The sequence below is a fragment of the Cherax quadricarinatus genome, chromosome 6 (genome assembly GCF_038502225.1).
Source record: "Cherax quadricarinatus isolate ZL_2023a chromosome 6, ASM3850222v1, whole genome shotgun sequence".
In the NCBI taxonomy this organism is placed as follows: domain Eukaryota; kingdom Metazoa; phylum Arthropoda; class Malacostraca; order Decapoda; family Parastacidae; genus Cherax; species Cherax quadricarinatus.
The window spans coordinates 63,923,938-63,949,996 of NC_091297.1; the positions used below are offsets into that span (position 1 = coordinate 63,923,938).

The 26,059-nt window shown below is 39.9% G+C and overlaps 1 protein-coding gene across 8 annotated transcripts in view; it reads left to right on the forward strand.

Moving 5' to 3' along the window:
- The window catches only part of 5PtaseI (inositol polyphosphate-5-phosphatase A), a 612,658-nt gene that overhangs the window by 116,136 nt on the left and 470,463 nt on the right, over nucleotides 1-26,059 (forward strand). For 7 of the 8 annotated variants that reach the window (XM_070081715.1, XM_070081724.1, XM_070081732.1 and 4 more), the window contains one exon: nucleotides 20,359-20,400. The exons of the other annotated variant lie outside the window; for it this stretch is intronic. In XM_070081715.1, the coding sequence (XP_069937816.1) occupies nucleotides 20,368-20,400 (33 nt within the window). In that variant the 5' untranslated portion in view covers nucleotides 20,359-20,367. The remainder of the gene's footprint in view (nucleotides 1-20,358; nucleotides 20,401-26,059) is intronic. 8 annotated transcript variants of the gene reach the window in all.

The following is a 26,059-nucleotide window of genomic DNA, read 5'->3' on the forward strand; positions in this document are numbered from 1 at the left end:
TATTAATCGGTTCTTCAAGGCTCATCGTTAGCTGAAATTATCGTTAGAATTAATTTTCCCCATAAGAAATAATGGAAATCAAATTAATCCGTGCAAGACACCACAAAGTATGAAAAAAAAAAAATTACCACGTGAAATATTAATTTTAATACACACAAACTGACACTTACCTTTATTGAAGATCTGGTGATGATTGATGGGATGGGAGGAGGGGATGTCAGCATAGTTGCTGATCCCCCTTACATGTGTTGTATAGCTTAGCTGAGTATCATAGTACCATCCATATGTTTTATACAGACACTCCCTTACTAGGCCTAGTGACTGTATGACGTCACGGGATGCGACATGAGTGAGTGGGATGCGCTACCTCGCTCTCAGTCCACGCTTAGACCTACAACAGGCAGTAACACAGCAGGTTGGGCTGGATGGTGTAAGGTTAGGCTGGACTGGACTTGGGCTGACTCCCCCACCACAGACTGGCTTAGGTGGCTTGGCTCATTTTGCAAACCTGGGTCAACCCCTCGGAGGTAATGCAAATAGCAAAATAAACACTAATACACAGAGACTGACCAGTGAATAATGCAGAGAGCTGGTAAAAGCTTGCTTGGCTAGGTCAGCCTACTGACCACACAAAATGCCCGTGGTCGGCTGCGAGAAATTATCTCCGTGCATCGGCGTAATTATCAATTTTTCGCCCACACTGCTGACACCAATTTGTCGTGGGGGTTCGAAATGAGATATGATGGTTGAAGATAAACACACTTGTGGATGGTAACACTATATATTGTCAGACTGGTAAGGGAGCCCAACCTGCCATGTTACTGCCTGTTGTAGGTCTAAGCGTGGACTGAGAGCGAGGTAGCGCATCCCACTCACTCATGTCTCATCCTGTGACGTCATGCAGTCACTAGGCCTAGTAAGGGATCATCTGTATAAAACATATGGATGGTACTATGATACTCAGCTAAGCTATACAACACATGTAAGGGGGATCAGCAACTATGCTGACAGGGAGAGTGTGGAAGTTGTTAATGTTTAGAAGGGGAATCCCCTTCCATTAGGACTTTAGGTAGCATGTCCTTTTCCGGGGTTACTTCCCTTCTTCTTTTAATGCCACTTGGACCAGCTGACCGTGGTGCAGCAACAGCTGACCGTGGTGCAGCAACAGCTGACTGTGGTGCAGCAACAGATGATGGTGGTGTAGCAGGAGCTGACTGTGGTGCAGTAGCAGCTGACTGTGGTGCAGCAGCAGCTGACCGTGGTGGAACAGCAGCTCACTGTGGTTCAACAACAGCTGACTGGTGCAGCAACAGCTGACCGTGGTGCAGCAACAGCTGACGGTGGTGTAGCAGCAGCTGACTGTGGTGCAGCAGCAGCTGACTGTGGTGCAGCAACAGCTGACCATGGTGCAGCAACAGCTGACTTTGGTGCAGCAGCAGCTGACTGTGGTGCAACAGCAGCTGACTGTGGTGCAGCAACAGCTGACCATGGTGCAGCAACAGCCGACTGTGGTGCAGCAACAGCTGACGTTGGTGCAGCAGCAGCTGACTGTGGTACAATAATACATATTTCTCACCCTTTTTACCACAGGGTTGGCACTAGAAGCTTTCTTTGGGCCCATGGTGGCTTATTTAGCAGTTACAAGCACTAAAAACAATGGAATAATACAAAATGTATTGAATGTATGCATGCAACTGACCACCCTGGCTTGTAAATAATGACGGCAGGGCTGGATGGACAGGTTCGGGACGAGTCATGTTGGTCAGAAACAGCTGATGGTGGTGCAGCAGCAGCTGACTGTGGTGCAGCAGCAACTGACCGTTGTGCAGCAGCAGCTGACCATGGTGCAGCAGCAGCTCACTGTGGCTCAGCAACAGCTGACTGGTGCAGCAACAGGTGACCGTGGTGCAGCAACAGCTGACAGTGGTGTAGCAGCAACTGACTGGTGCAGCAGCAGCTGACCGTGGTGCAACAGTAGCTGACCGTGGTTCAGCAACAGCTGACTGGTGAAGCAACAGCTGACTGTGGTGCAGCAAGAGCTGATCGTGGTGCAGCAGCAGCTGACCGTGGTGCAACAGCAGCTGACCTTGGTTCAGCAACAGCTGACCGTGGTGCAGCAACACTGACGGTGGTGTAGCAGCAGCTGACTGGTGCAGAAGCAGCTGACAGTGGTGCAACAGCAGCTGACCGTGGTGCAGCAGCAGCTGACCATGGTGCAGCAACAGCTGACCGTGGTGCAGCAACAGCTGACCGTGGTGCAGCAACAGCTGATGGTGGTGTAGCAGCAGCTGACCGTGGTGCAACAGCAGCTGACCGTGGTTCAGCAACAGCTGACTGTGATGCAGTAGCAGCTGACCGTGGTGCAGCAGCAGCTGACCGTGGTGCAGCAGCAGCTAATCGTGGTGCAGCAGCAGCTGACCGTGGTGCAGCAGCAGCTGACCATGGTGCAGCAGCAGCTGACTGTGGTGCAGCAACAGCTGACGGTGGTGCAGCAGCAGCTGACCATGGTACGATAGTACGTATTTCCCACCCTTTTTACATATGATCGCTTGAGAGATGGTATCCCCTGCTATCTGTTTTTCGTTTACCCGCTTCATTTCCATAGTAATTTTCACCTTTTTTACCGCACAGTTGGCACTAGAAGTTTTCTTGGCGCCCATTGTGACTTATTTTGCAGGTACAGTCACTAAAAACGCTGTGATAATATGAAATGTTCTGATTGTATGCATGGATGCAACCGCACTGGCTGGCTTGTAAACACTGGCACCCATGGAACAACTGAGGCATGCTCAGGCCACAAGTGGACGCGTCTCGAACGAAATCGCGTTGGACGAGTTTTTTAGTGTTAGCTGATGTAAAAATTTTGCGTTAAAATGTATTGTTAGCTGGATTTAACGTTAGCTGATGCCATCGTTAGCTGAGGGTCCACTGTATAGTTGTACCATCACTCTTGTATGGGTGTGAAGCATGGGTGATGAATGTTGCAACGAGGAGAAGGCTGGAGGCAGTGATGTCATATCTAAGGGAAATGTATGGTGTGAATATAATGCAGAGAATTCGTAGTTTGGAAATTAGGAGAAGGTGTGGGATTACCAAAACTGTTATCCAGAGGGCTGAGGAGGGGTTGTCGAGGCGGTTCGGACATGTAGAGAGAATGGAACAAAACAGAATGACTTCGAGAGTGTATAAATCTGTAGTGGAGGGAAGGCAGGGTAGGGGTCGGACTAGGAAGGGTTGGAGGGAGGGGGCAAAGGAGGTTTTGTGTGCGAGGGGCTTGGACTTCCAGCAAGCGTGCATGAACGTATTTGATAGGAGTGAATGGGGACAAATGGTTTTTAATACTTGACATGCTGTTGGAGTGTGAGCAAAGTAACATTTATGAAGGGATTCAGGGGAACCGGCAGGCTGGACTTGAGTCCTGGAGATGGGAAGTACAGTGTCTGTACTCTGAAGGAGGGGTGTTAATGTTGCAGTTTTATAACTCAAGTGTAAAACACCCCTCTGGCAAGACAGTGATGGAGTGAATGGTGATGAAAGTATTTCTTTTTCGGTCTCCTGCCTTGGTGGGAATCGGCCAGTGTGTTAAGAAAAAAAAATAGTACGGCTTACGCACAAGGGTTATTGATGTACTAGTACGCCTAAATTCTAGCGCCTTCAAAACTAGTGAGAGAAGGCTGGTAGGCCTACATATGAAAGAATGGGTCTATGTGGTCAGTGTGAACAGTATAAAAAAAATCCTGCAGCACACGGTGCATAATGAGAAAAAATCCTCCGACCGTGTTTTTGGTTTAAAACAGCGACTTTGCAGTGTATTTTCGTATGGTATTTATGGTTGTATTTTAGCTTTCCTGGTCTCATTTTATAGAATGGGAGACATATTATAGAAATTGAGATGATTTTGATAGGTTTCATAAAGAAAAGTACCTTGAAATTCAGCTCGAAGTAGCAGATATGTTCGATTTTTACCTAAGTTCTAAATTAAACAAATCATGCCAAGCATCCAATACACGTCAACTGGTGAGTCTGATATTCTTTCACAAGTGCGCTGATATTATTTATACCATTTCTACACCAATGCAGTAGTCTGCATAACAGTAAATCTTCTATTTTTTGTGAGAATAAAAATTCAAAGTGGAAAGCAAAAGAGGTGGAAGAGGGGCCTGGGGATGTGACTAATGAACAGAGAAAATGTTATTTTAGTGCCAGGAATGTCTGCCTTGTTTATTCTGGACCCTATATGGAAATTAGCATCTTATGAAATTTGTGTGAAATTGGCAAAATTGCCAATTTCTGACCACTTTATTGGATAGTTAAAATGGTAAATGGGTGGTTTCTTGTACTCTTTCGATGGAAAAAATGGAGTTCTAGCAAAATAGATATGATTTTTGTCGACTAGTGCACTGGAATTAGCCGAAAATAGGGCTCAAAGTGAGCAAAATCGCTGATGTGTAAACATCGTTGAGACCGCTAATTTCTTGAGAGCATAATTTCGTAAGTTTTCCATCAAATTTCATACTTATGGTGTCATTATGAGTGGGAAAAGATTCTCTGTCATTTCATAAGAATTTTTTTTTTCTGAAAAATTTTTGACCCTGAGAAAGAGTTTAGGAGACGGCCTCTTGACCCTGAGAATGAGTTTAGGAGAGGGCCTCTCGACCTTGAAAGGGTTAAACGAGGAAAATTGATTTGATACAAGAAGAAATTGAATTATGAGCTAAGTCATGGAATGAATTGAACAAGTAAGTCGAGGTTCCACTGTACATGCATTCGCTCAATATCATGAACATAGGTAAAACTTTCTTATCAATATAGTCAATATACAGTGGAACCCCAAATATTAGCCGTAATCCATTCCAGAAGGTCGGCCTAATTCAAAGCAATATTTCCCATAAGAATTAATGTAAATATAATTAATCAGTTCCAGACACCCAAAAATAATAAGAAGAAAAATACATTTTGTAAAGTTTAACTATACTTTTACATACACAAAATAATGATAAATAAATATAAGCCTTTCATACATTTATTGAAGACTCTTGTTGGCATATGGAAGAAGGCGAGGAGGGGAGAGGGAGTTGGGGTTATTGTTCGGAAGGGGAATCCCCCTCCATAATGACTTCAGTTAAGTCCCTCTCTGGGGTTACTTCCCTGCCTTCCTTCTCTTTTTATGGCACTAGGACCAGCTTGAGAGCCACTGGACCCCTGTCGCACAAAATATCTGTCCAGAGTGCTCTGTTTCTGGTGCCTCTTTAAGATTTGCCTGAAGTGAGCCAAGGTTTTCTCACTGAACATGTTGCAGATATGGCTTGTTTCAGCTTGGTCAGGGTGATATTTCTCAGCAAAAGCTTGCACCCTACTCCACATTGCACAAACTTAATCTCTGAAGAAGGCACCTCCTTCCCTCTCTCTTCCTCCTCCTCTGAAGCAAGTTCTTCAGCTGTGGTCTGTTGCTGTTCCAGTTGAAGGTGTTCTAGCTCTTCAGTGGTTAGCTCTAACCTGTGGTCCTCCACCAACACTTCCACATCCTCGTCACTCACATCCAACCCCATGGACTTCCCTAAAATAGATACCTCAATAGGTGAAGGGCCATCAGGGTCAGCCTCAAACCCTTCAAAATCTTTCTTGAGGACACATTCTGGCCACAATTTTCTCCAAGAAGAGTTCAGAATCCTGGAAGTCACTCCATGCCAAGCCTTACCTATAAGACTTATGTAGTTGTAGATATTGAAGTGATTCTTCCAGAACTCTCTTAGGGTCAGTTCAGTGTCCGAGGCCACTTCAGAGCACCTTTGAGACACTGATTTTTTGTAGTGTTTTGAAGTTAGAAATGACCTGCTGGTCTATGAGCTGGATGAGAGGAGTGGTGTTAGGAGGCAAGAACTTCACTGTTATAAAACTGAAATCCCTAGACAATTGGTCTATCAAGTTTGGAGGATGAGCAGGAGCATTGTCCATTATCAGGAGGTACTTGAGTGGCAATTTATTTTTCTGGAGGTATTTTGTCACACTCGGGCCAAACGCTTTATGGACCCAGTCAGTGAAAATTTGCCTTGCGACCCATGCCTTATTATTAGCTTTCCACATCACACACAATTTACTCTTGGCGACATTGTTTTTCTTGAACACTGGGATTTTCAGAGTGATACACCAGTTAAGGCTTCACTTTGAAATCCCCACTAGCATTAGCACAGAACATAAGAGTTAGCCTATCCTTCATAGGCTTCTGTTCTGGCAGTGCCTTTTCCTCCTGCATGATGTAGGTCCTCCTTGGCATTTTCTTCCAAAAGAGACATGTTTCGTCACAATTGAACACTTGTTGGGGTTGGAATTCTTCAGTCTCTACGTACCTCTTGAATTCCTGCACAAATTTTTCAGCCACATGTTTGTCTGAACTTGCAGCCTCACCATGCCCATGTTTATGCCACTACACTTCTTAAATCTGCCAAACCAGCCTCTGCTGGTCTTAAATTCACTAACATCAGCTCTAGTTCCAGGCATTTTCTTTATGAGATCCACATGCAACTGCGTTGTCTTTTCACAAATGATCGTCTATGAAACACTATCTTCTGCTAACTTTCTGTCACTGATCTACAACAACAACAACAACTTCTCTACATCTTCCATTGTTTTGATCTCTTTTTTGTTAACATGTTTACCCCTTTTGCCACATCAGCTTCCTTGATTTGTTCTTTTTTGCCAGGATGGAAGTGATGTTGATTTGGATTTCCCATACATCCTGGCAAGCTCCAGCACCCGCACACCACTTTCATATTTTGCTATAACTTTCTTAAATTCCATCGTGTTTCTCACTTTTTTTTACTAAGGGCTGGCACTCTGAACTTTCTTTGGGCCCATGGTGGCTTATTTCACAGTCACACTTATTAAACAAGCACAAAAACTAATGGATTTTACAGAAATGTTTGGACGAATGCGTGGAGCCTGTGCATGGCGTCCTGAAGGGAGACGGGCTGATGCGTATAATATGCTCTGTAATTCGGCACGGGCCGAATTACAGAGCAAAATTTCCACCCAAAAACTGGCCTGAATACGAATCAGCTGATAAACGCAATGGTCGATATTCGGGGTTCCACTGTATACTTACTCTGAATATCTGTATTCATCTCAAATGTTAATCACTCCTTTTATGGCCGCCTAAGGTTAATAGAGTGGGGGCCCGCTTTATGGCATTTTGCCTTGCAGCGTTCTGCAAATACAGCGATTTTAAATTATGACCAAAACTTGCTATATGGCTCCCCATCTTTCTAATATGGCACGCCCCACCTGGTTTGTTTACGTTCTCTGTGAGCACATCTATTATATCTGGAAACTTTCCAAAATTTCAAGCGTTTTAAAGTTTTTGCATATTTTATATGTACAGGAAGGCCCCGCTTTACGGCGTTTCACTTTACGGCGTTCCGCTAATACGGACATTTCAAATTATGACCAAAACTCGCTATACGGCTCCCCCCACCTGACTTTCTAATACGGTCACTGTGCCCCACCCTGTTTGTTTACATTCTCCATGAGCTCAGTAAGCACTAAGTCTCTCCATTTTGTTTGGAAACTCCAAAATTTCAAATGTTTTTAAAAGTTATTTCATATTTTATATATACTCTGATAATTATACTTATGTATACCTGTACCTAAATAAACTTACATACTGTGCTGGCATGTAGGTACACATTAAAATTGGTAAGAGTCTTATGTCTCCAGACGTCATATTAGTAATGATAATAATCATCGAGTCATTTAAATGTCGTATATTACGTTAATATACACATTTTCATTAATCCATCCATGATATTTTTTCAAAATTATATAATAAACACGATGCATAACATATAAATAAGATAAATACACCCCACAGTAGAATAAATAAACATAAATGTGAGATGTGGTAGCAGACGACTTGCACAAGTGACGCCATATTAGAAATGATAATAATAACAATACTCACCGAGTCTCATTAAATGTCGTATATTACATTAATATACACATTTTCATTAATCCATCCATGATATTTTTTTCAAAATTATATAATAAACACGATACATAACATAAAAAGATGATAAATACACCCCACAATAGAATAAATAAACATAAATATAAGATGTGGGAGCCACATAACTTGTACAAGTGACGGCAAGAATAACATTTTCTCTAATCTAACATAAGAGAAAATGTGTTACTGGGGGTAACTGTAGAAAATTATTCCTTTCGTATGTATGTAAGTAAGTTTATTCAGGTATACACAAATACAGTTACATAGATTATCATACATAACAACATACGTGTAGAGAACCTAGGATAACCCAAAAAAGTCAGTGTGACTTATTTCCATTGCCTTCACTCAGAGCTTCATTTCTTCTCAAAATGATGTTACATGAGAATGGGAGTGTTCTTCTTTATTAATTCTACCGTATCAATGTAGAGACAACCTGTACACAATGTAACTTGTACACAAACCAGACGTGTACACTTCGTTTGTTTACAAAACTTACGTTCGCCTGGTTTGTTTGCATAACTCTGCGCCTGTCCCCTCTCATGTACTCATTCTTTCTCTCTCTCATTTATTCGTTTTATCTCATTTACTTACTCCTGACCCTACATTAAGACTACAAATATTTTAAGGTAAGTAATGAGTGAACTGTATATACATTTTATCGCTCTGGGATGCTTAAATATCATAGAATAGTATGTGTGGGTGGGGTGGCCTGGTAAGGTAGCCTGGCTATTACCATACATGCCACACTTGATTTCTTACAATAAATACTTGTCTCACCCTAGATTAAGACTATAAATATTTTAAGGTAAGTAATGAGTGCACTATGTGTGTATTGTACTTTTTTATTGTTTTTTGATGCCTGGTTCTATTGCTAACTTTATATATGTTAGTGTAAACTTGTTATCTAGTGTTTGTATGCATTTATAAGTGGAAAAAAAGGGTGTTCCACTTTATGGCGGTTTCCGCTTTACGGCGGTAGCCTGGAACCTAACCTGCCGTATAAGTGGGGCCCTCCTGTACTCTGATACTTACACTTATGTGTACCTGTACCTAAATATACTTACACACTGCGCTGGAATGCAGGCACATATTAAAATCACTAAGAGTGTCCTTCTAAGTCTTAATGCCATAGTAATAATAATACACAGTTTCATTAACCCATCTATGATATTTTCTTTAAAATTATGTAAGAAACACATTACATAGCATATAAACATGCTATGTTTATGTGCTATGGAAGGTGTGGTAGCTGGGTGGAGGGAAAGCATTACGTTTTCTCTGGTCCAGCACCAGAGAAAACGTTTGTGAATCTGCATTTGGCCCAGTCAGTCCTCTTCACATTTTGCTTTTGTTTACAATTCTTGGCTTGAATTATCATTATTACTTCCCCCTTTGTTTACGATGGCATCTAAAGGTAGTTGTTAGAAACGATTAAACTCGGTGAACTAAGTATGTTGATGGTAATAATATGGCTCTGGGCCACATTAAATATTGTATAGCTATGTAGGTAGGTGTAGCTCAGGCAGGCTACATCTACTGGCTACCTACACCTGACTTCCTACAAATAAATACTACTTGCCTCTCATCCTACATTAAGACGACACATATTTTAAGGCAAATAATGAGTGTACTGTATGTGTATTTTATCTCTCTGGGTGGGCTGCTTTAAATATCGTATATTAGGTTTGGGATGGGAAACCAGGGCCACCTACACGTAACTTCCTACAAATAAGTACTACTCACCTCTCGCCCTACATTAAGACTACAAATATTTTAAGGTTAGTGATTGTACTGTGTGGTATATAGGGCCACCACGGCGGCCATTCCTGCTCCTGACTACATACCTTCTCATGCTTTTATTATAACAGAAAACGGAGTGTTTGTAAGGCAAATTCCATTAGATCACTACTTACATACGTTTCATAAGGAAAACAATAATAATAATAATAATAATAATAATAGTACGTACGTATTCTTATAATACTCTTGCTTACTATTTGGATTTATTTTTTAACACATCGGCCAATTCCCACCAAGGCAGGGTGGCCCGAAAAAGAAAAACTTTCATCATTCACTTCATCACTGTCTTCTCAGAGGTATGCTTACACTACAGTTATAAAACGGCAACATTAACATCCCTTCTTCAGAGTGCAGACACTGTACTTCCCATCTCCAAGACTCAAGTTCGGCCTGCTGGTTTCCCTGAATCCCTTCATAAATGTTTCTTTGCTCACACTCTAACAGCATGTCAAGTATTAAAAACTGTTTGTCTCCATTCACTCCTATCAAACATGCTCACACATGCTTGCTTGAAGTCCAAGCCCCTCGCACACAAAACCTTTACCCTCTCCCTCCAATCTTTCCTAGGCTGACCCCTACCCCGCCTTCCCTCCACTAGAGATTTATACACTCTCGCAGGCATTCTACTTTGTTTCATTCTCTCTACATGTCCGAACCACCTCAACAACCCCTCCTCAGCCCTCTGGATAATAAGCTTTGGTAATCCCACACCACCTCCTAATTTCCAAACTATGAACTCGCTGCATTATATTCACCATTATATTCACACATTGATCTCAGACATGACATCTCCACTGCCTCCAGTCTTCTCCTTATTGCAACATTCACCACCTATGCTTCACACCCATATAAGAGTGTTGGTATAACTCGTACATTCCCCTCTTTGCTTCCATGGACAAAGTTCTTTGTCTCCACAGACTCCTAAGTGCACCACTCACCCTTTTCCCCTCATCAGTTCTATGTTTCACTTCACCCTTCATAGACCCATCTGCTGACACATCCACTCCTAAATATCTGAATACATTCACCTCCTCCATACTCTCTCCCTCCAATCTGATATCCAATTTTTCATCACATAATCTTTTTGTTATCCTCATCTCCTTACTCTTTCCTATATTCACTTTTAATTTCCTTCTTTTACATACCCTACAAAACTCATCCACCAGCCTCTGCAACTTCTCTTCAGAATCTCCCAAAAGCACAGTGTCATCAGCAAAAAGCAGCTGTGACAACTCCCACTTTGTGTTTGATTCTTTATCTTTTAACCCCATACCTCTTGCCAAGACCCGAGCATTCACTTTTCTTACTACTCCATCTATAAATATATTAACCATGGTGACATCACACATCCTTGTCTAAGGCCTACCTGATCTGGGATATAATCTCCCTCTCTCCTACATACTCTAACCTGAGCCTTATGTATTGAACAGTCACATCATTTGTTTACTCTTGAACATTGCCAAAGAATTTAAAATTTCCACTACTTTGAGCTCAATTTCAGGATACTTTTCTTTGTGAAAGCAATCAAAATCATATCCATTTCTGTAATATATCTTTCATTCTATGAAATGAGACCAAAAAAAATGAGAATAAAACCATAAAAACCATACGAAAATATGCTGCTAAGGGCGGCAAATGTCTGAGAAGTGAACTCCGTTATTTATGGTCCGATTTCTTTCAATTTTGGTGTACGTTAAGAAGATCTTTCCATCATACATTGCCGAAGTTTCAATAAGATAATCCAACAAACAACTGAGATCCAATTCCCTGGATCAAGAGCAAGAGCTCCTCGCCAGCGCCAAGAAACCTCCCTTAAGGCCAGCTTGCATCTTGGAAGTTTGCTCACTTCTGGAAGCAAAAAGTCAACTAAGGGACTGCTTGTATCTTGAAAAACTTGCACGTAATACACATACCACAAAATGCCCACAAAAACGCAGAGACACTCGTTTTATGTGTGAGGAGTGTAAAACACCATTGTGCATACACTCATGTTTCAAAGAATTCCACAAGCTGCAGCAGTTCTAGAAAAGTGTCCAGTGATTGTACATATGTATATATATTATAGAACAATCATAATAAACAATTTTTTATATTGTTTGTGTAAACAAGTTTTGTAAACAATATGAAGATACTAGTGTTTTTGCTATAATTGTGTTACATTCAAGGAATGTATATATGAGCATTGCACCATACTTTGGTCTCACATGCCACATAAGTTATGTGAAAAAATAAAATAGTGAAAAAAAAAACAGGAAACCTTCGAATAAAAGTAAACCAAAGTTTACCTTCTGAGAGGCAGTCGCCACTGTTGCCATACACAGCTCATTTTCTGCCAACTTCATGCCTCTATATCTCGGTAAGTACTGATAGCAAATTTTTTTTTTGGACTAAAACAGTCAGAAAAATAATCATAACATTTTCATAAGAATTTTTTTTTTTTTCGAATATTTTTCGACACCAGGAGACACTTCAGGATTAAGGGTTTCAACAATCAATTGGTTAAGAAGGAATTGAGGGTAGCAAAGATACAGATATGGCAATTGACTGAGGAAAACAAGAGGATTCATAGTTGTCCTCCTGTTGAGTCCTCAGGTCAAGAAGGGAACCTGGACAGTGGCCGGACAGCATGGAACGAAGTTGACGATCAAGAAGACGAATGGAAAGGTAGAAATAATGAAGAAAGAGTGTGCTGTGGACACTGTTGTGGAAACATCTAATGCATTCTCTGTGCTGCCCGACGAATGTGAGTCGACTACTGGGAACGTCATGACGAACGACACCAAGGAAGGTAAGAATGTTGTTGGGGATAGCCAGGTTAGGTACATGGATAGGGCCTTCTGCTTGAAGGATAGGAGTAGGAGACAGAGGGTTTGCTTTCATGGGGCTGGGATGGAGGATATTGTTAGCCGGCTTGACATCATGAACGGTAATGGGATCAATCCTATTATCTGCCTCAGTGCTGGAGGCAGTGATGTAGGCAAGCATAGAAGTGAGGATTTAGTTAGAAGGTTCAGGACAGTAATAGACATAATTAGGAAGAAGGGGGGCATCTTGTTATATTTGGCATTTTGCCAAGAAGGGGTATTGGAAATGAATAGTTGTCCAGAGCAATTTGTATTAATTGTTGGCTGGACAAACACTGTGAGGATAATGCAGTGCCATTCATTGACAACTGGGATCACTTCTATGGCCGAAATGGCATGTATGCCAGGGATGGGGTTCACTTATCCAGGGCAGGTGTAGGTTTTCTTGCTAGCTCAGTTGAGGGGGTTGTTAGGACTTTAAACTAGGATTAGTTAGAGGTATGGGTTTAGAAATGAAAAATAATGAGTATGGATATATTGACTTAGGCTTTGATATTATGAATCTTAATAATAACAGTCATGGAGTAATGCTGGGTAATGATAATTTCGGAAATTGTGTAAAAGCAAAGGTGAATAGGAAAAATGTGCAGAAGAAAAAACATATGATGGTATTTTATGCTAACAGTCAAAGTGCAAGAAATTAGATTATTGAACTACGTTTGGTAGCATGTGCTGAGAACTTTGATGTCATTGCATTAACTGAAACATGGTATGATTTAAAGAGTCGGGATATGGTTGCTGAGTGTAATATTAAAGGGTTTAAGTTGTTCAATGTAGATAGATGTAATGGGAAGGGGAGAGGAGTTGCATTATATGTTCGAGAAAATATTAATTGTTGCATAAAAACAGATATAAAAATACATAGATGGAATAGTAACATAAACTGTTTGGGTAGAGTTTGTAGAAGGTCAAGAAAAACTAATTCTAGGTGTAAATTACCAACCTTCAAGGTTGGATCACGATAGAGGGGGACTTCTTGGGGACGAAATTGTTAGGGCTTCTAGACACAGTAATGTAGTGATAGTAGGGGATTTTAACTTTAGTCAAATTGACTAGAATTCTTTGACTTGTAATCTGGAGTCCAGTGACTTTATGGAAACAGTTCAGGACTGTTTTCTGAAGTAGTGTGTAACAGAGCCTACCAGGGGTAATGATTTGCTCGACATAGTCTTGTCAAATAAGGAAACACTCGCAAATAATCTGGAGATCACTGAAGCGCTTGGCACAAGTGATCACAAATCCATCACTTTTAGCATTAACCCTTTGAGGGTTTTCGTCGTACTAGTACGTCTTACGCGTAGGGGTTTTTGACGTACTAGTACTCATAAATTCTAGCGACCTCAAATCTAGTGGGAGAAAGCTGGTAGGCCTTCATATGAAAGAATGGGTCTATGTGGTCAGTGTGCACAGTCTAAAAAAAATCCTGCAGCACACGGTGCATAATGAGAAAAAAAAAACTTTTTCCATTTTTTTTTAATAAATCAGCGACTTTGCAGTGTATTTTCGTATAGTATTTATTGTTGTATTCTAGTTTTCTTGGTCTCATTTTATAGAATGGAAGACATATTACTGAAATTGAGATGATTTTGACTGGTTTTACAATGAAAGGTGCCTTGAAATTGAGCTCAAAGTAGCAGAAATGTTCGATTTTTACCAAACTTCAAAAGTAAACAAATCGTGCCAAGCGTGCAATACACGTCAACTGGTGAGTCTAATATTCTTTCACAAGTGCACCAATAATATTTATACCATTTTTTACACTAATGCAGTAGTCTGCATAACAGTAAATCTTATATTTTTTGTGAGAATAAAAATTCAAAGTGGAAAGCAAAAGAATATAAGAGGGGCCTTGAGACGTGACTAATGACTAGAGGAAATGTCATTTTAGTGCCAGGAATGTCTTTCTTGTTTATTCTGGACCCTATTCCGAAATTGGCATCTTTTGAAATTTGTGTGAAATTGGCAAAATTGCTAAATTCTGACCACTGTACTGGATAGTTGAATTTATAAATGGGTGGTTTCTTGCACCCATTCGATAGAAAAAATGGAGTTCTAGCGAAATATTCATGTTTTTTGTCGACTAGTACAGTGAAATTGGCCGAAAATGGGGCTCAAAGTGGGCAAAATCGCCGATCCGTAAACATCGCCGAGACCGCTAACTTTGCGAGAGCATAATTCCGTAAGTTTTCTATCAAATTTCAAACTTTTGGTGTCGTTATGATCGGGAAAAGATTCTCTATCTTTTCATAAGAGAAAATAATTTTTTTTTTTTTTTAAATTTGGCCGACCCTGAGAACGAGTTTCGGAGAGGGCCTGTCGACCCTCAAAGGGTTAACTGGGAATACAAGAATAATGATAATACGGTAAAAATGCCTGATTTTTGTTCTGCCGATTGTAGTGGACTTAGGGAACACCTGTCTAATCTTGATTGGGGTTATCTAGCTAATGATTTTATTGACGATAATCATGCTTATGATTACGAAGGGATCTGCGTTTGTGATTTTTTTCTTAATAATGTACACCGTGTTCAGAGTATATACATTCCCCAAAGAGAAATTAGGTCTAATAATAATGATCCCAAATGGGTTAACAGGAGGCTAAAGTATCTATTAGGGGAGAAAAGGGGAATTTATAGGCACATAAGAAGAGGAGAGGTTAACCTTAATGACCAATATGCTCAGCTTAAAAGAGAAGTAAAAAAGGGGATTAGAAAGGCTAAACGTGACTATGAAATTAGAGTTGCTAATAATCAAAGACTAATCCAAAGGGGTTCTTTCAAGTTTATAGGACAAAGGTGAAGGAAAAAGTGGGACCTCTAAAAATTGGGAATGGACAGCTGACAGATAACGAACTGGAAATGTGTTCCTTATTCAGGGTTGGTGCCGTACTAGTCCAGCTTGCACGCCAGGGTTGGTGCCATACTAGTACGCATAAATTCTAGCTCCTTCAAATCTAGTGAGAGAAAGCTGGTAGGCCTACATATGAAAGAATGGGTCTATGTGGTCAGTGTGTGCAGTATAAAAAAATCCTGCAGCACACAGTGCATAATGAGAAAAGAAAACTGACTGTGTTTTTGGTTTAACCCTTTCAGGGTCCGTCCCGTAGATCTATGGCTTTACGTTCAGGGTCCAAACCGTAGATCTACGCCATGAGCTCAGCTCACTCTGATAAACTGAGAGTAGTAAATTTGGGCCTAGATATGAGAGAATACATCTATGTGGTATGTGTGCACCACATAAAACAAATCCTGCAGCACACTGTGTATGATGAGAAAAAAAACTGAGACCATGATTTTCGAATAAAACAGTGACTTTGCAGTGTTTTATCATATGTTTTTTTTTAGTTGCATTTGCGATTTCTTGGTCTCATTTGATAGAATGGAAGACATATTACAGAAATAGAGATGATTTTGATTAGTTTTAGCACTGGAAATGGCTTGAAACTGAACTCAAAGTAGGGGAAATGTTGAATTTTTATGGATGTTCAAGAGTAAACAAATGACCTCACACATATAATACATGCCAGCTGGTGGGTCTAATATACATTCACAAATGTGGTGATGATATTTATACAATTATTACAATACTGCATAACAGTAAATCTTCTATTTTTTGGTGTGAAGAAAAATTCCTTATGTGAATAAAAAATCAAAATGGAATTTATTTGTTAAGCCTCAAAACATAGCTAATGAACAGAGGAAATGTTAGTTTAGTGCCAGGAATACATACATTGTTTATTCTGGACCCTATTTTGAAATTGGAATATTTTGAACTTTGTGTTAAATTGGCCAAATTACCAATTTCCGATCACTTTATTTTGTAGTTGAAACAGTTGACTTGGCGATTTCTTGAATAGAAGTAATATTAGTGAAATAGCTAAGAATTTGGTCGACTGGAATAATGTAATTGGCCTAAAATGGGAGTCAAAGTCGGCAAAATCGCTGATTCGTCAATATCGTTGACACATCAAAATTCGCAAGAGCATAATTTCGTCAATTTTCCATCAAATTTCATACTTTTTGTTTTATTACCTTCACAAAAAGATTCTCTACCATTTCATAAGAAAAAAAGAAATTTTTTTTTTATTTTTGAAAATTCCAGGACACTGGGGCACCTCTTCAGATTTGGGCCTTGGACCCTGAAAGGGTTAAAACAGCGACTTTGCAGTGTATTTTCATATGCTATTTATGGTTGTATTCTAGTTTTCCTGGTCTCATTTTATAGAATGAAAGACATATTGCAGAAATTGAGATGATTTTGATTGGTTTCACAAAGAAAAGGACCTTGAAATTTAGCTCAAAGAAGCAGAAATATTCGATTTTTGCCAAAGTTCAAAAGTAAATAAATCATCCCATGCGTCCAATACACGTCAACTGGTGAATCTAATATTCTTTCACAAGTTTGCTGATATTATTTATACCTTTTCTACATCATTTCTACACTAATGCAGTAGACTGCATAACAGTAAATCTTCTATTTTTTGTGAGAATAAAAACTCAAAGTGGAAAGCAAAAGAAATGTAACAGAGGCCTGGGGACATGACTAATGAACAGAGGAAATGTTATTTTAGTGCCAGGAATGTCTGGTTTATTCTGGACCCTATTTGGAAATTGGCATCTTTTGAAATTTGTGTGAAATTGGCAAAATTACCAATTTCTGACTACTTTATTGGATAGTTGAAATCGGTAAATGGGTGGTTTCTTGTACTCATTCGATAGAAAAAATGGAGTTCTAGCAAAATAGTTACGATTTTTGTCTTCTGGTACATTGGAATTGGCCGAAAATAGGGCTCAAAGTGGGCGAAATCGCCGATGTGTAAACATCGTCGAGACCCCTAACTTTATGAGAGCATAATTTCATAAGTTTTCCATCAAATTTCTTACTTTTGGTGTCATTATGATCGGGAAAAGATTCTCTGTCATTTCATAAGAAAAAATATTTTTTTTTTTTTTTTCAAAAAATTTCCAACCCTGAGAACAAGTTTAGGAGAGGGCCCGCAGACTTTGAAAGGGTTAATGACTATTTTTTGTTAGTTTTTACACAGGAAGACACAAATGAGATTCCAGAAATTAACAATTATTCAGTTCCTGATGAATTCACATTAATTAATATTAATATCACAAGGGTCATAGTTATCAAACAGATAAACTGAAGCAAAACAAGTCCCTGAGGCCCGACAATTTAGTGCTTACAGATCTCACAGAGAATGTAAACAAACCAGTTGGGGCATGGTGACTGTATTAGAAAGTCAGGTGGGGGAGCCGTATAGAGAGTTTGGGTCATAATTTGAAATGACCGTATTAGCAGAACGCCATAAAGTGAAATGCCATAAAACGGGGCCCTACTGTAATGTATAATGTGTATATATCCACTCCTTGTATGCAACACAATAACAGCTCAGACATTATCATTATATTATTGACAAAACATGTTTACACAAACCAATAAAAAAGTTGTTTATTACAATTGTTCTATAATATATACATTATACACATGTAGTCACTATACACGTCCCTAGAAGTGCTACAGCTTGTGAAAGGTCATTGTGTGTGGGTGGTTGAAGGTAGCCTTTGTTGTGGATGTGTTGAGAATGGCATGGCTGGTGTCATCTGATGCATTACACAACCACCACCACCCATTACCCATGCCGTCTTCCCCAACAAGCATGCTGTCTCCCCCACCACCCATGTTGAAATAAGTCTGACTGTTTTGGGTTATCCTAGGTTGATGGTTGCCTGGGTTTTCAGCACTATTTCTGGTATCCTGGGCACTGCTTTTGGTTACAAACACCTCAAAACCATGAAATTCATCTTCACTGACATTTCCATCTGTGTTAGAACTATCACTTGGGAAAAGAACAGTCCCACTTTGCTGGGAAGTGAGGTATTTCTTACCACAAAGCATAGTAAACAAGGCCTACTGAAATGGGACTCCCACAATGCACCACTGGCTCCCCAATTTTTGTTTACTGCACATGCTGACACCACAGACCCATTCTCTCACAGGTAGGTCTACTAGCATTCTCCCATTAGATTTGAAGCCACTAAAATTTTGGCATACTAATATGTCGCCAACACTGGCTTGTAAACCATACCTATATGGCACTGACAGTGAAAGGGTTAACAATAACTATGAATCAATTGGTAGACAGGGAACCTTTTGATGATTCAGGCAATGAATTTCAGATCTTATGGCCTTTTATGGGCATCGAGTTTATGCCTGTGACATACCTATGACTGGTTTTGAGAGTTTTTATCCTTGCCCAGCCTCAGATCAGGCTTTGTTACCTGTTCAGTCAGGCTGTTGTTACTGTTAGCCTGCATGCCCAAAGAACCATCACAGGCTAGTTGATCATGTGGAGGTCCCTTTTTAACCCTTTCAGGGTCCATCCCGTAGATCTACGGCTTTACGTTCAGGGTCCAAACCGTAGATCTACGTCATGAGCTCAGCTCACTCTGATAAACTGTGAGTGGTACATTTGGGCCTAGATATGAGAGAATACAGCTATGTGGTATGTGTGCACCACATAGAACAGATCCTGCAGGACACTGTGTATAATGAGAGAAAAAAACTGAAATCAAGATTTTTCGATTAAAACAGCGACTTTGCAGTGTTTTTTCGTATGTTTTTATAGTTGTATTTGCGATTTCTTGGTCTCATTTGATAGAATGGAAGACATATTACAGAAATAGAGATGATTTTGATTGGTTTTAGCACTGGAAATGGCTTGAAACTGAGCTCAAAGTAGCAGAAATGTTAAATTTTTGCCGATATTCAAGATTAAACAAACGACCTCACACGTCTAATACACACCAGCTGGTGGGTCTAATATGCATTTACAAATATGGTGATGATATTTATACAATTATTACAGTATTGCATAACAGTAAATCTTCTATTTTTTGGTGTGAATAAAAATTCATTATGTGAATAAAAATCAAAATGGAATTTATTTGTAAAGCCTCAAAACATAACTAATGAACAGAGGAAATGTTAGTTTAGTGCCAGGAATACCTACATTGTTCATTCTGGACCCTATTTTGAAATTGGAATATTTTGAACTTTGTGTTAAATTGGCCAAATTAACAATTTCCAATCACTTTAATTTGTAGTTGAAACAGTTGACTTGGCGATTTCTTGTGCTCAGTCGATAGAATAGAAGTAATACTAGTGAAATAGCTAAGAATTTGGTTGACTGGAGTAATGTAATTGGCCTAAAATGGGAGTCAAAGTCGGCAAAATCACCGATTCGTAAATATCGGACACATCAAAATTTGCGAGAGCATAATTTCGTCAATTTTCCATCAAATTTTGTACTTTTTGTTTTATTACCTTCACAAAAAGATTCTCTACCATTTCATAAGAAAAAAATAAAAAAATTTTTTTTTTTAAATTCTTGGACACTGGGGCACCACTTCAGATTTGGGCCTTGGACCCTGAAGGGGTTAATCTTAAGTTTTAGTCGTAAGTTTGCCTGAAATGCTCTTCATATTTAGGGCTTTTTGCATGCACACCTAAATGTCATTCACCTTTGTACAAACATTGTATCATGCTGAAGTAGTGTTATTATTACTGTGTGTGGAATTCATTTCATTAATTCTTAAATCATTTGAAAGCACAATGAGCTAAAGATGCTTTTGCAACTTCAGTCTACAAAATCATAATGACAATTGTTTTTTTTTTCTTTTAGCCTGACAGCATGCTGAAGCCATGGATTACAGAGTTTTTAAAGGTAAGCTTATACAATATAATTTGTATTAAGTTTTCGCTACTGTACAGTATATACTATTATCTTAAATTTTCGTATTTTTTGTGTAAAATTTTAACATTCAAATTTTTAACCCTTAAACAGTCCAAACATATATATACATTCACCTGTGCAGCGCCCCGAATATTTTGAAAAAAAATTTTTTATAGAAAAAAAGAAAACATTTTTTTTAAGTGTTAGAATAAAAAAAAATTAGGGTCAGTACTTACAGAGATATGAGGTCGAGAAGTTGGCACTGGATGCTCATGTGACGGCAACATGGAGTCCTGCCACTTGCAGAAGTGTTGCCGATATACCTTTTTTTCTATTTTTCATATTTTATATAATTTTTATGTTCTGATAATTGCAATTTATAGTAGTTCTTGTCATTTCATAACCAATCTTTGTTCTGACACTAGTATTAGGTACTGAAATTGTACTCAAATTATCACAAACACATTGACAGGTGGACATTTACGCCTGCCTTGGCCATTTACTATTGTCTTGGAATATATACAAAGTATTTATAGGTCCCAGCAATGTTTTGGATATGTGGAAGTATATAATAATAATGAGAAGAAGGAGGAGGAGGAGGAGGAGGAGGAGGAGGAGGAGGAGGAGATGGAGGAGGAGGAGGAGGAGAAGGAGGAGGAGGAGGAGGAGAAGGAGGAGGAGGAGGAGGAGAAGGAGGAGGAGGAGGAGATGGAGGAGGAGGAGGAGATGGAGGAGGAGGAGATGGAGGAGGAGGAGGAGATGGAGGAGGAGGAGGAGGAGATGGAGGAGGAGGAGATGGAGGAGGAGGAGGAGGAGAAGGAGGAGGAGGAGGAGGAGGAGAAGGAGGAGGAGGAGGAGGAGGATACATAATAATAATAATAGGTAAAAAGTTTCCTTGAAGCATGAAAAACAAAGTCCACCCCTGACAGTGACATGGTAAGATGAGATAACATTTGATAAGAGCTGACGTTTGATGAACATACGCGAGGGTGCAGTGATAACACTTGTTAAGAAAAGATTAGAGGTGACATTTGATGAGCATCGCCCTTGCTTTGTTTTCACATGTACACAAACATGTCTGTCTGTCTATTTGTCTGTCAAGCTCCCTGTCTATCTGTCTATCCGTCTAGCTCTCTGTCTCAGAGAGAGCCACAAGTCTGCATCATGTTTACTCAAATCTTCAAGCAGAGTATAGCACTTTCTCTGGATTTTTTGGGGTTATCCTATGTAATTTACACTTTGTATACTTGTATTTATGTGTACCTGTGAGATAGACAGAGACAGATTGAGATAGACAGAGACAGATTGAAAGAGATAGACAGAGACAGATAAACAAAGGTAGACAGAGATACAGAGATAGACAGACAGAGATAGACAGAGATCAACAGACCCTAAACTTGGGGTTAACATCACTTTACATCAGTGAATCCTTGGTGTTTGCCGCATTGTTTGCTCTTGCTGGCGCTCAATTTAACTGGCGCTCCCACAAGTTACTAAGTGGTCCCAGATTTTTTTAATATGGCGCACACCAAGTGTTAAGACCCATTCTATGCTGACCAGGCATCTCAGGGCAATTGTGCGAAATTTGGAGGCAGGAAAATTAAAACGTATATACATGTATATGTTTGGGGCGCTATGCGTAAGGACGTATATATACGTTTTTGCCGCTAGTGCCTCAAACGTATATACAGTGGACCCTCGACCAACGATAGCATCGTCTAACGTTAAATCCGACTAGCAATACATTTTAACGCAAAAATTTTGCTTCGACTAGCGCTAAAAAACTCGACCAACACGATTCATTCCATCTGAGACACGTCCACTTGTGACCAGTGTTTACAAGCCAGCCAGCCACCGCGGTCCCATCTGAACATACAATCGGAACATTTCATATTATCACAGTGTTTTTAGTGATTGCACCTGCAAAATAAGACACCATGGGCCCCAAGAAAGCTTCTAGTGCCAACCCTACAGCAAAAAGGGTGAGAATTACTATGGATATGAAGAAAGAGATCATTGCTAAGTATGAAAGTGGAGTGTGTCTCTCCGAGCTGGCCAGGTTGTACACAAAACCCCAATCAACCGTCGTTACTATTGTGGCCAAGAAAATGGCAATCAAGGAAGCTGTTCTTGCCAAAGGTGCAACTATGTTTTCAAAACTGAGATCACAAGTGATAGAAGATGTTGAGAGACTGTTATTGGTGTGGATAAATGAAAAACAGATAGCAGGAGATAGCATCTCTCAAGCGATCATATGTGAAAAGGCTAGGAAGTTGCATGAGGATTTAATTAGAAAAATGCCTGCAACTAGTGGTGATGTGAGTGAATTTAAGGCCAGCAAAGGTTGGTTCGAGAGATTTAAGAATCATAGTGGCATACATGGTGTCATAAGGCATGGTGAGGCTGCCAGTTTGGACCAAAAAGCAGCTGAAAAATATGTGCAGGAATTCAAGGAGTACATAGACAGTGAAGAATTGAAACCTAAACAAGTGTTTAATTGTGACACTGACAATGTTGTGAAACACTTTAGGAATGTCATAAAGGAACGGGAGGTACAGGCCTCTATGGACAGATATGTTGTGCGACAGAGGTCCAGTGACTCTCAAGCTGGTCCTAGTGGCATTAAAAGTAGAAGGGAAGTAACCCCGGAAAAGGACTTGACACCTCAAGTCCTAATGGAAGGGGATTCCCCTTCTAAACACTAACACCATCCACAGTCTCCCTAACTCGACTTACGATAATTTTGATTAACGATGAGCTCTCAGGAACAGATTAATATTGTTGGTCGAGGGTCCACTGTATATGTTTTACTTTTCCTGCATTCAAATTTTGCACGATTGGCCTGAGATGCCTTGTCAGCATAGAATGGGTTTTAACTCTCAGTGTGCATGGTATTAAAAAAATCTGGGACCACTTAGTACCTTGTGGGAGCACCAGTTCAAATGAGTGCCAGCTAGAGCAAACAGCACAGCAAACACCTGGGATTCACTGATGTCATGTAGTATTAACACTCCCATTTTAAGAGGAAAGTGATTTTGACCCTGAGTTTAGTGGCTTTGAGGTGGATGTGGCCACAAGTGGTCGAGGAAATACAGTGGTCCCTCAATTATCGTCCTTAATCCGTTTCTGGAAGTGGGACTATTATCGAATTAGACGATTTTCGAATCAATTTTCCCCATAAGAAATAATGTAAATCCAATTAATTCAATCCAGACACCCAGAAGTATCAAAAACATTTTTTTTACCTAAAAGATAGATTTACATGCACAAAAAAATGAACATTCAACATGACAGTTACCTTTATTGAAGGCTGTTGATGAAGACAGGGAGGAGGAGAGAGGGAAGAGAGGTTATTGTTTGGAAGGGGAATCCCCCTCCATAAGGACTCTAGGTCACTTCAGGGGTCACTTCCCTAACATAAATATAGATTTACATGCAGAAAAAAATGCCAAATGTAAAGCACTAATAAAATGTATAAATGAACATTGGTAATAGGGGTAGTTGATGAGTGGAATGGTCTGCCTAGTAGGGTGATCGAAGCTAAAACATTGGGTAGTTTCAAATTTAGGTTGGATAAATACATGAGTGAGAGGGGTTGGATTTGAGTCAGACTTGCACCTGAGCATATTGCTTGGGTAGCATTTGTTCTGTTAGTGGATTGGATTTGTGAAGGACTGGCCTAGTATGGGCCAACAGGCTTATTGCAGTGTTCCTCCTTTCTTATGTTCTAGAAGCTATAGCTTGGGTAGTTTCAAATTTAGGTTGGATAAATACACGAGTGAGAGGGGTTGGGTTTGAGTCAGACTTGCACCTGAGCTTATTGCTTGGGTAGCATTTGTTCTGTTAGTGGGTTGGATTTGTGAAGGACTGGCCTAGTATGGGCCAGCAGGCCTACTGCAGTGTTCCTCCTTTCTTATGTTCTTATTGGAGACTTGTTTGTGTGAGGGAGGGATGGCAAGTTTATTGTTGGAGAATATTCAATTCAATTCAGTTGAAGTTTATTCTCTATAAGGGTTACAATGTGGGGTTTACAGGTTTTGGGTATTTTTGGTTTACATGTTATGAAATACTAATTACAGAGGGGGCCACTAGGACACCTAGCATGGCTAGGCATTTCGGGCAGACTTAGATTAATTCTTAACATTAAATCGTTACAGATTATGGTATTAAGGCTAAGTGACTACATCATAATTTGTGAGTTTAGCAATGTGAATGCTTTTGTTTTGGCACAATACAAAGTGTCTGTATTGGAGTATCATAGGTAAACTTACGACTAGTTAGGATTTATTATTTTAAGATTAAGATTAGTATTTCTGGGTTTATAGTCAGTGGGTGAGTGAGTGTAATTGTGAACCACCAGGTGGTTATCATGTAGTTAGTTGTCAGGGTGTATCAGGGAGATAAGATGTTTTCTAACTGTAGTTTTGAAAGTGATGAATGTGTCTGCAGTTCTAGAGTTTTCAGGTAGGGTGTTCCAGATTTTAGGTCCTTTGAAATGCATTGAATTTTCGTAAAGGTTTAGTTGAACACAGGGAATGTCATAGATATGTTTGTGTCTGGTGTTATGCCTGTGGATCCTGTCACAACTATCAAGAAAGCATTTTAGGTCAATGTTAATGTTAGGTAAGACACATATGTAACAGTTAGGTATCTTTATTATGAAACGTTTCGCCTACACAGTAGGCTTCTTCAGTCAAGTACAGAAAAGTTGATAGAAGCAGAAGATACTTGAAGACGATGTAATCAGTCCATCACCCTTAAAGTTTTGAGGTGGTCAGTCCCTCAGTCTGGAGAAGAGCATTGTTCCATAGTATGAAACAATATATTGTTTCATACTATGGAACAGTGCTCTTCTCCAGACTGAGGGACTGACCACCTCAAAACTTTAAGGGTGATGGACTGATTACATCGTCTTCAAGTATCTTCTGCTTCTATCAACTTTTCTGTACTTGACTGAAGAAGCCTACTGTGTAGGCGAAACGTTTCATAATAAAGATACCTAACTGTTGCATATGTGTCTTACCTAACAACCTGTCGGTATTTTATACCATTTTAATGTCAATGTTAATATTGGAACTTAAGGTCCTGTAGATATAGATTGCATAGTAGTAAGTGTGGATGTTCTGAACAGGGAGTAAGTTTAGATCTATGAAGAGTGGGGGGTGTGTTGCCAGGGATGGGATTTAGTGATTATTCTTACTGCGACTTTTTGTTGGGTTATTATTGGCTTTAGGTGTGTTGCTGCAGTTGAACCCCAAGCACAGATAGCATAGGTGAGGTATGGATATATAAGTGAATGGTATAGTGTAAAAAGGGCAGTTTGCGGCACGCAGTATCGTATCATGGAGAGGATCCCCACCGTTTTGGATACTTTTTTTTGTTAGGTGTTGGATATGGGTGCTGAAATTTAGGTTGTTGTCGAGGTATAGACCAAGGAATTTGCCCTCATTATGTCTGGCAATTAGAGTGTTGTCGATCTTAATGTTAAGTTGCGCAACACCTGCTCTGCTACCAAGCATAATACAGTGGACCCTCGCCTAACGTTGGCATCACATAACGTTAAATCCGCCTAGCGATACATTTTAACGCTAAAATTTTGCCTCACCTAGCGCTAAAAAACTCGCTCAACGCGGTTCGTCCAAGACACGTC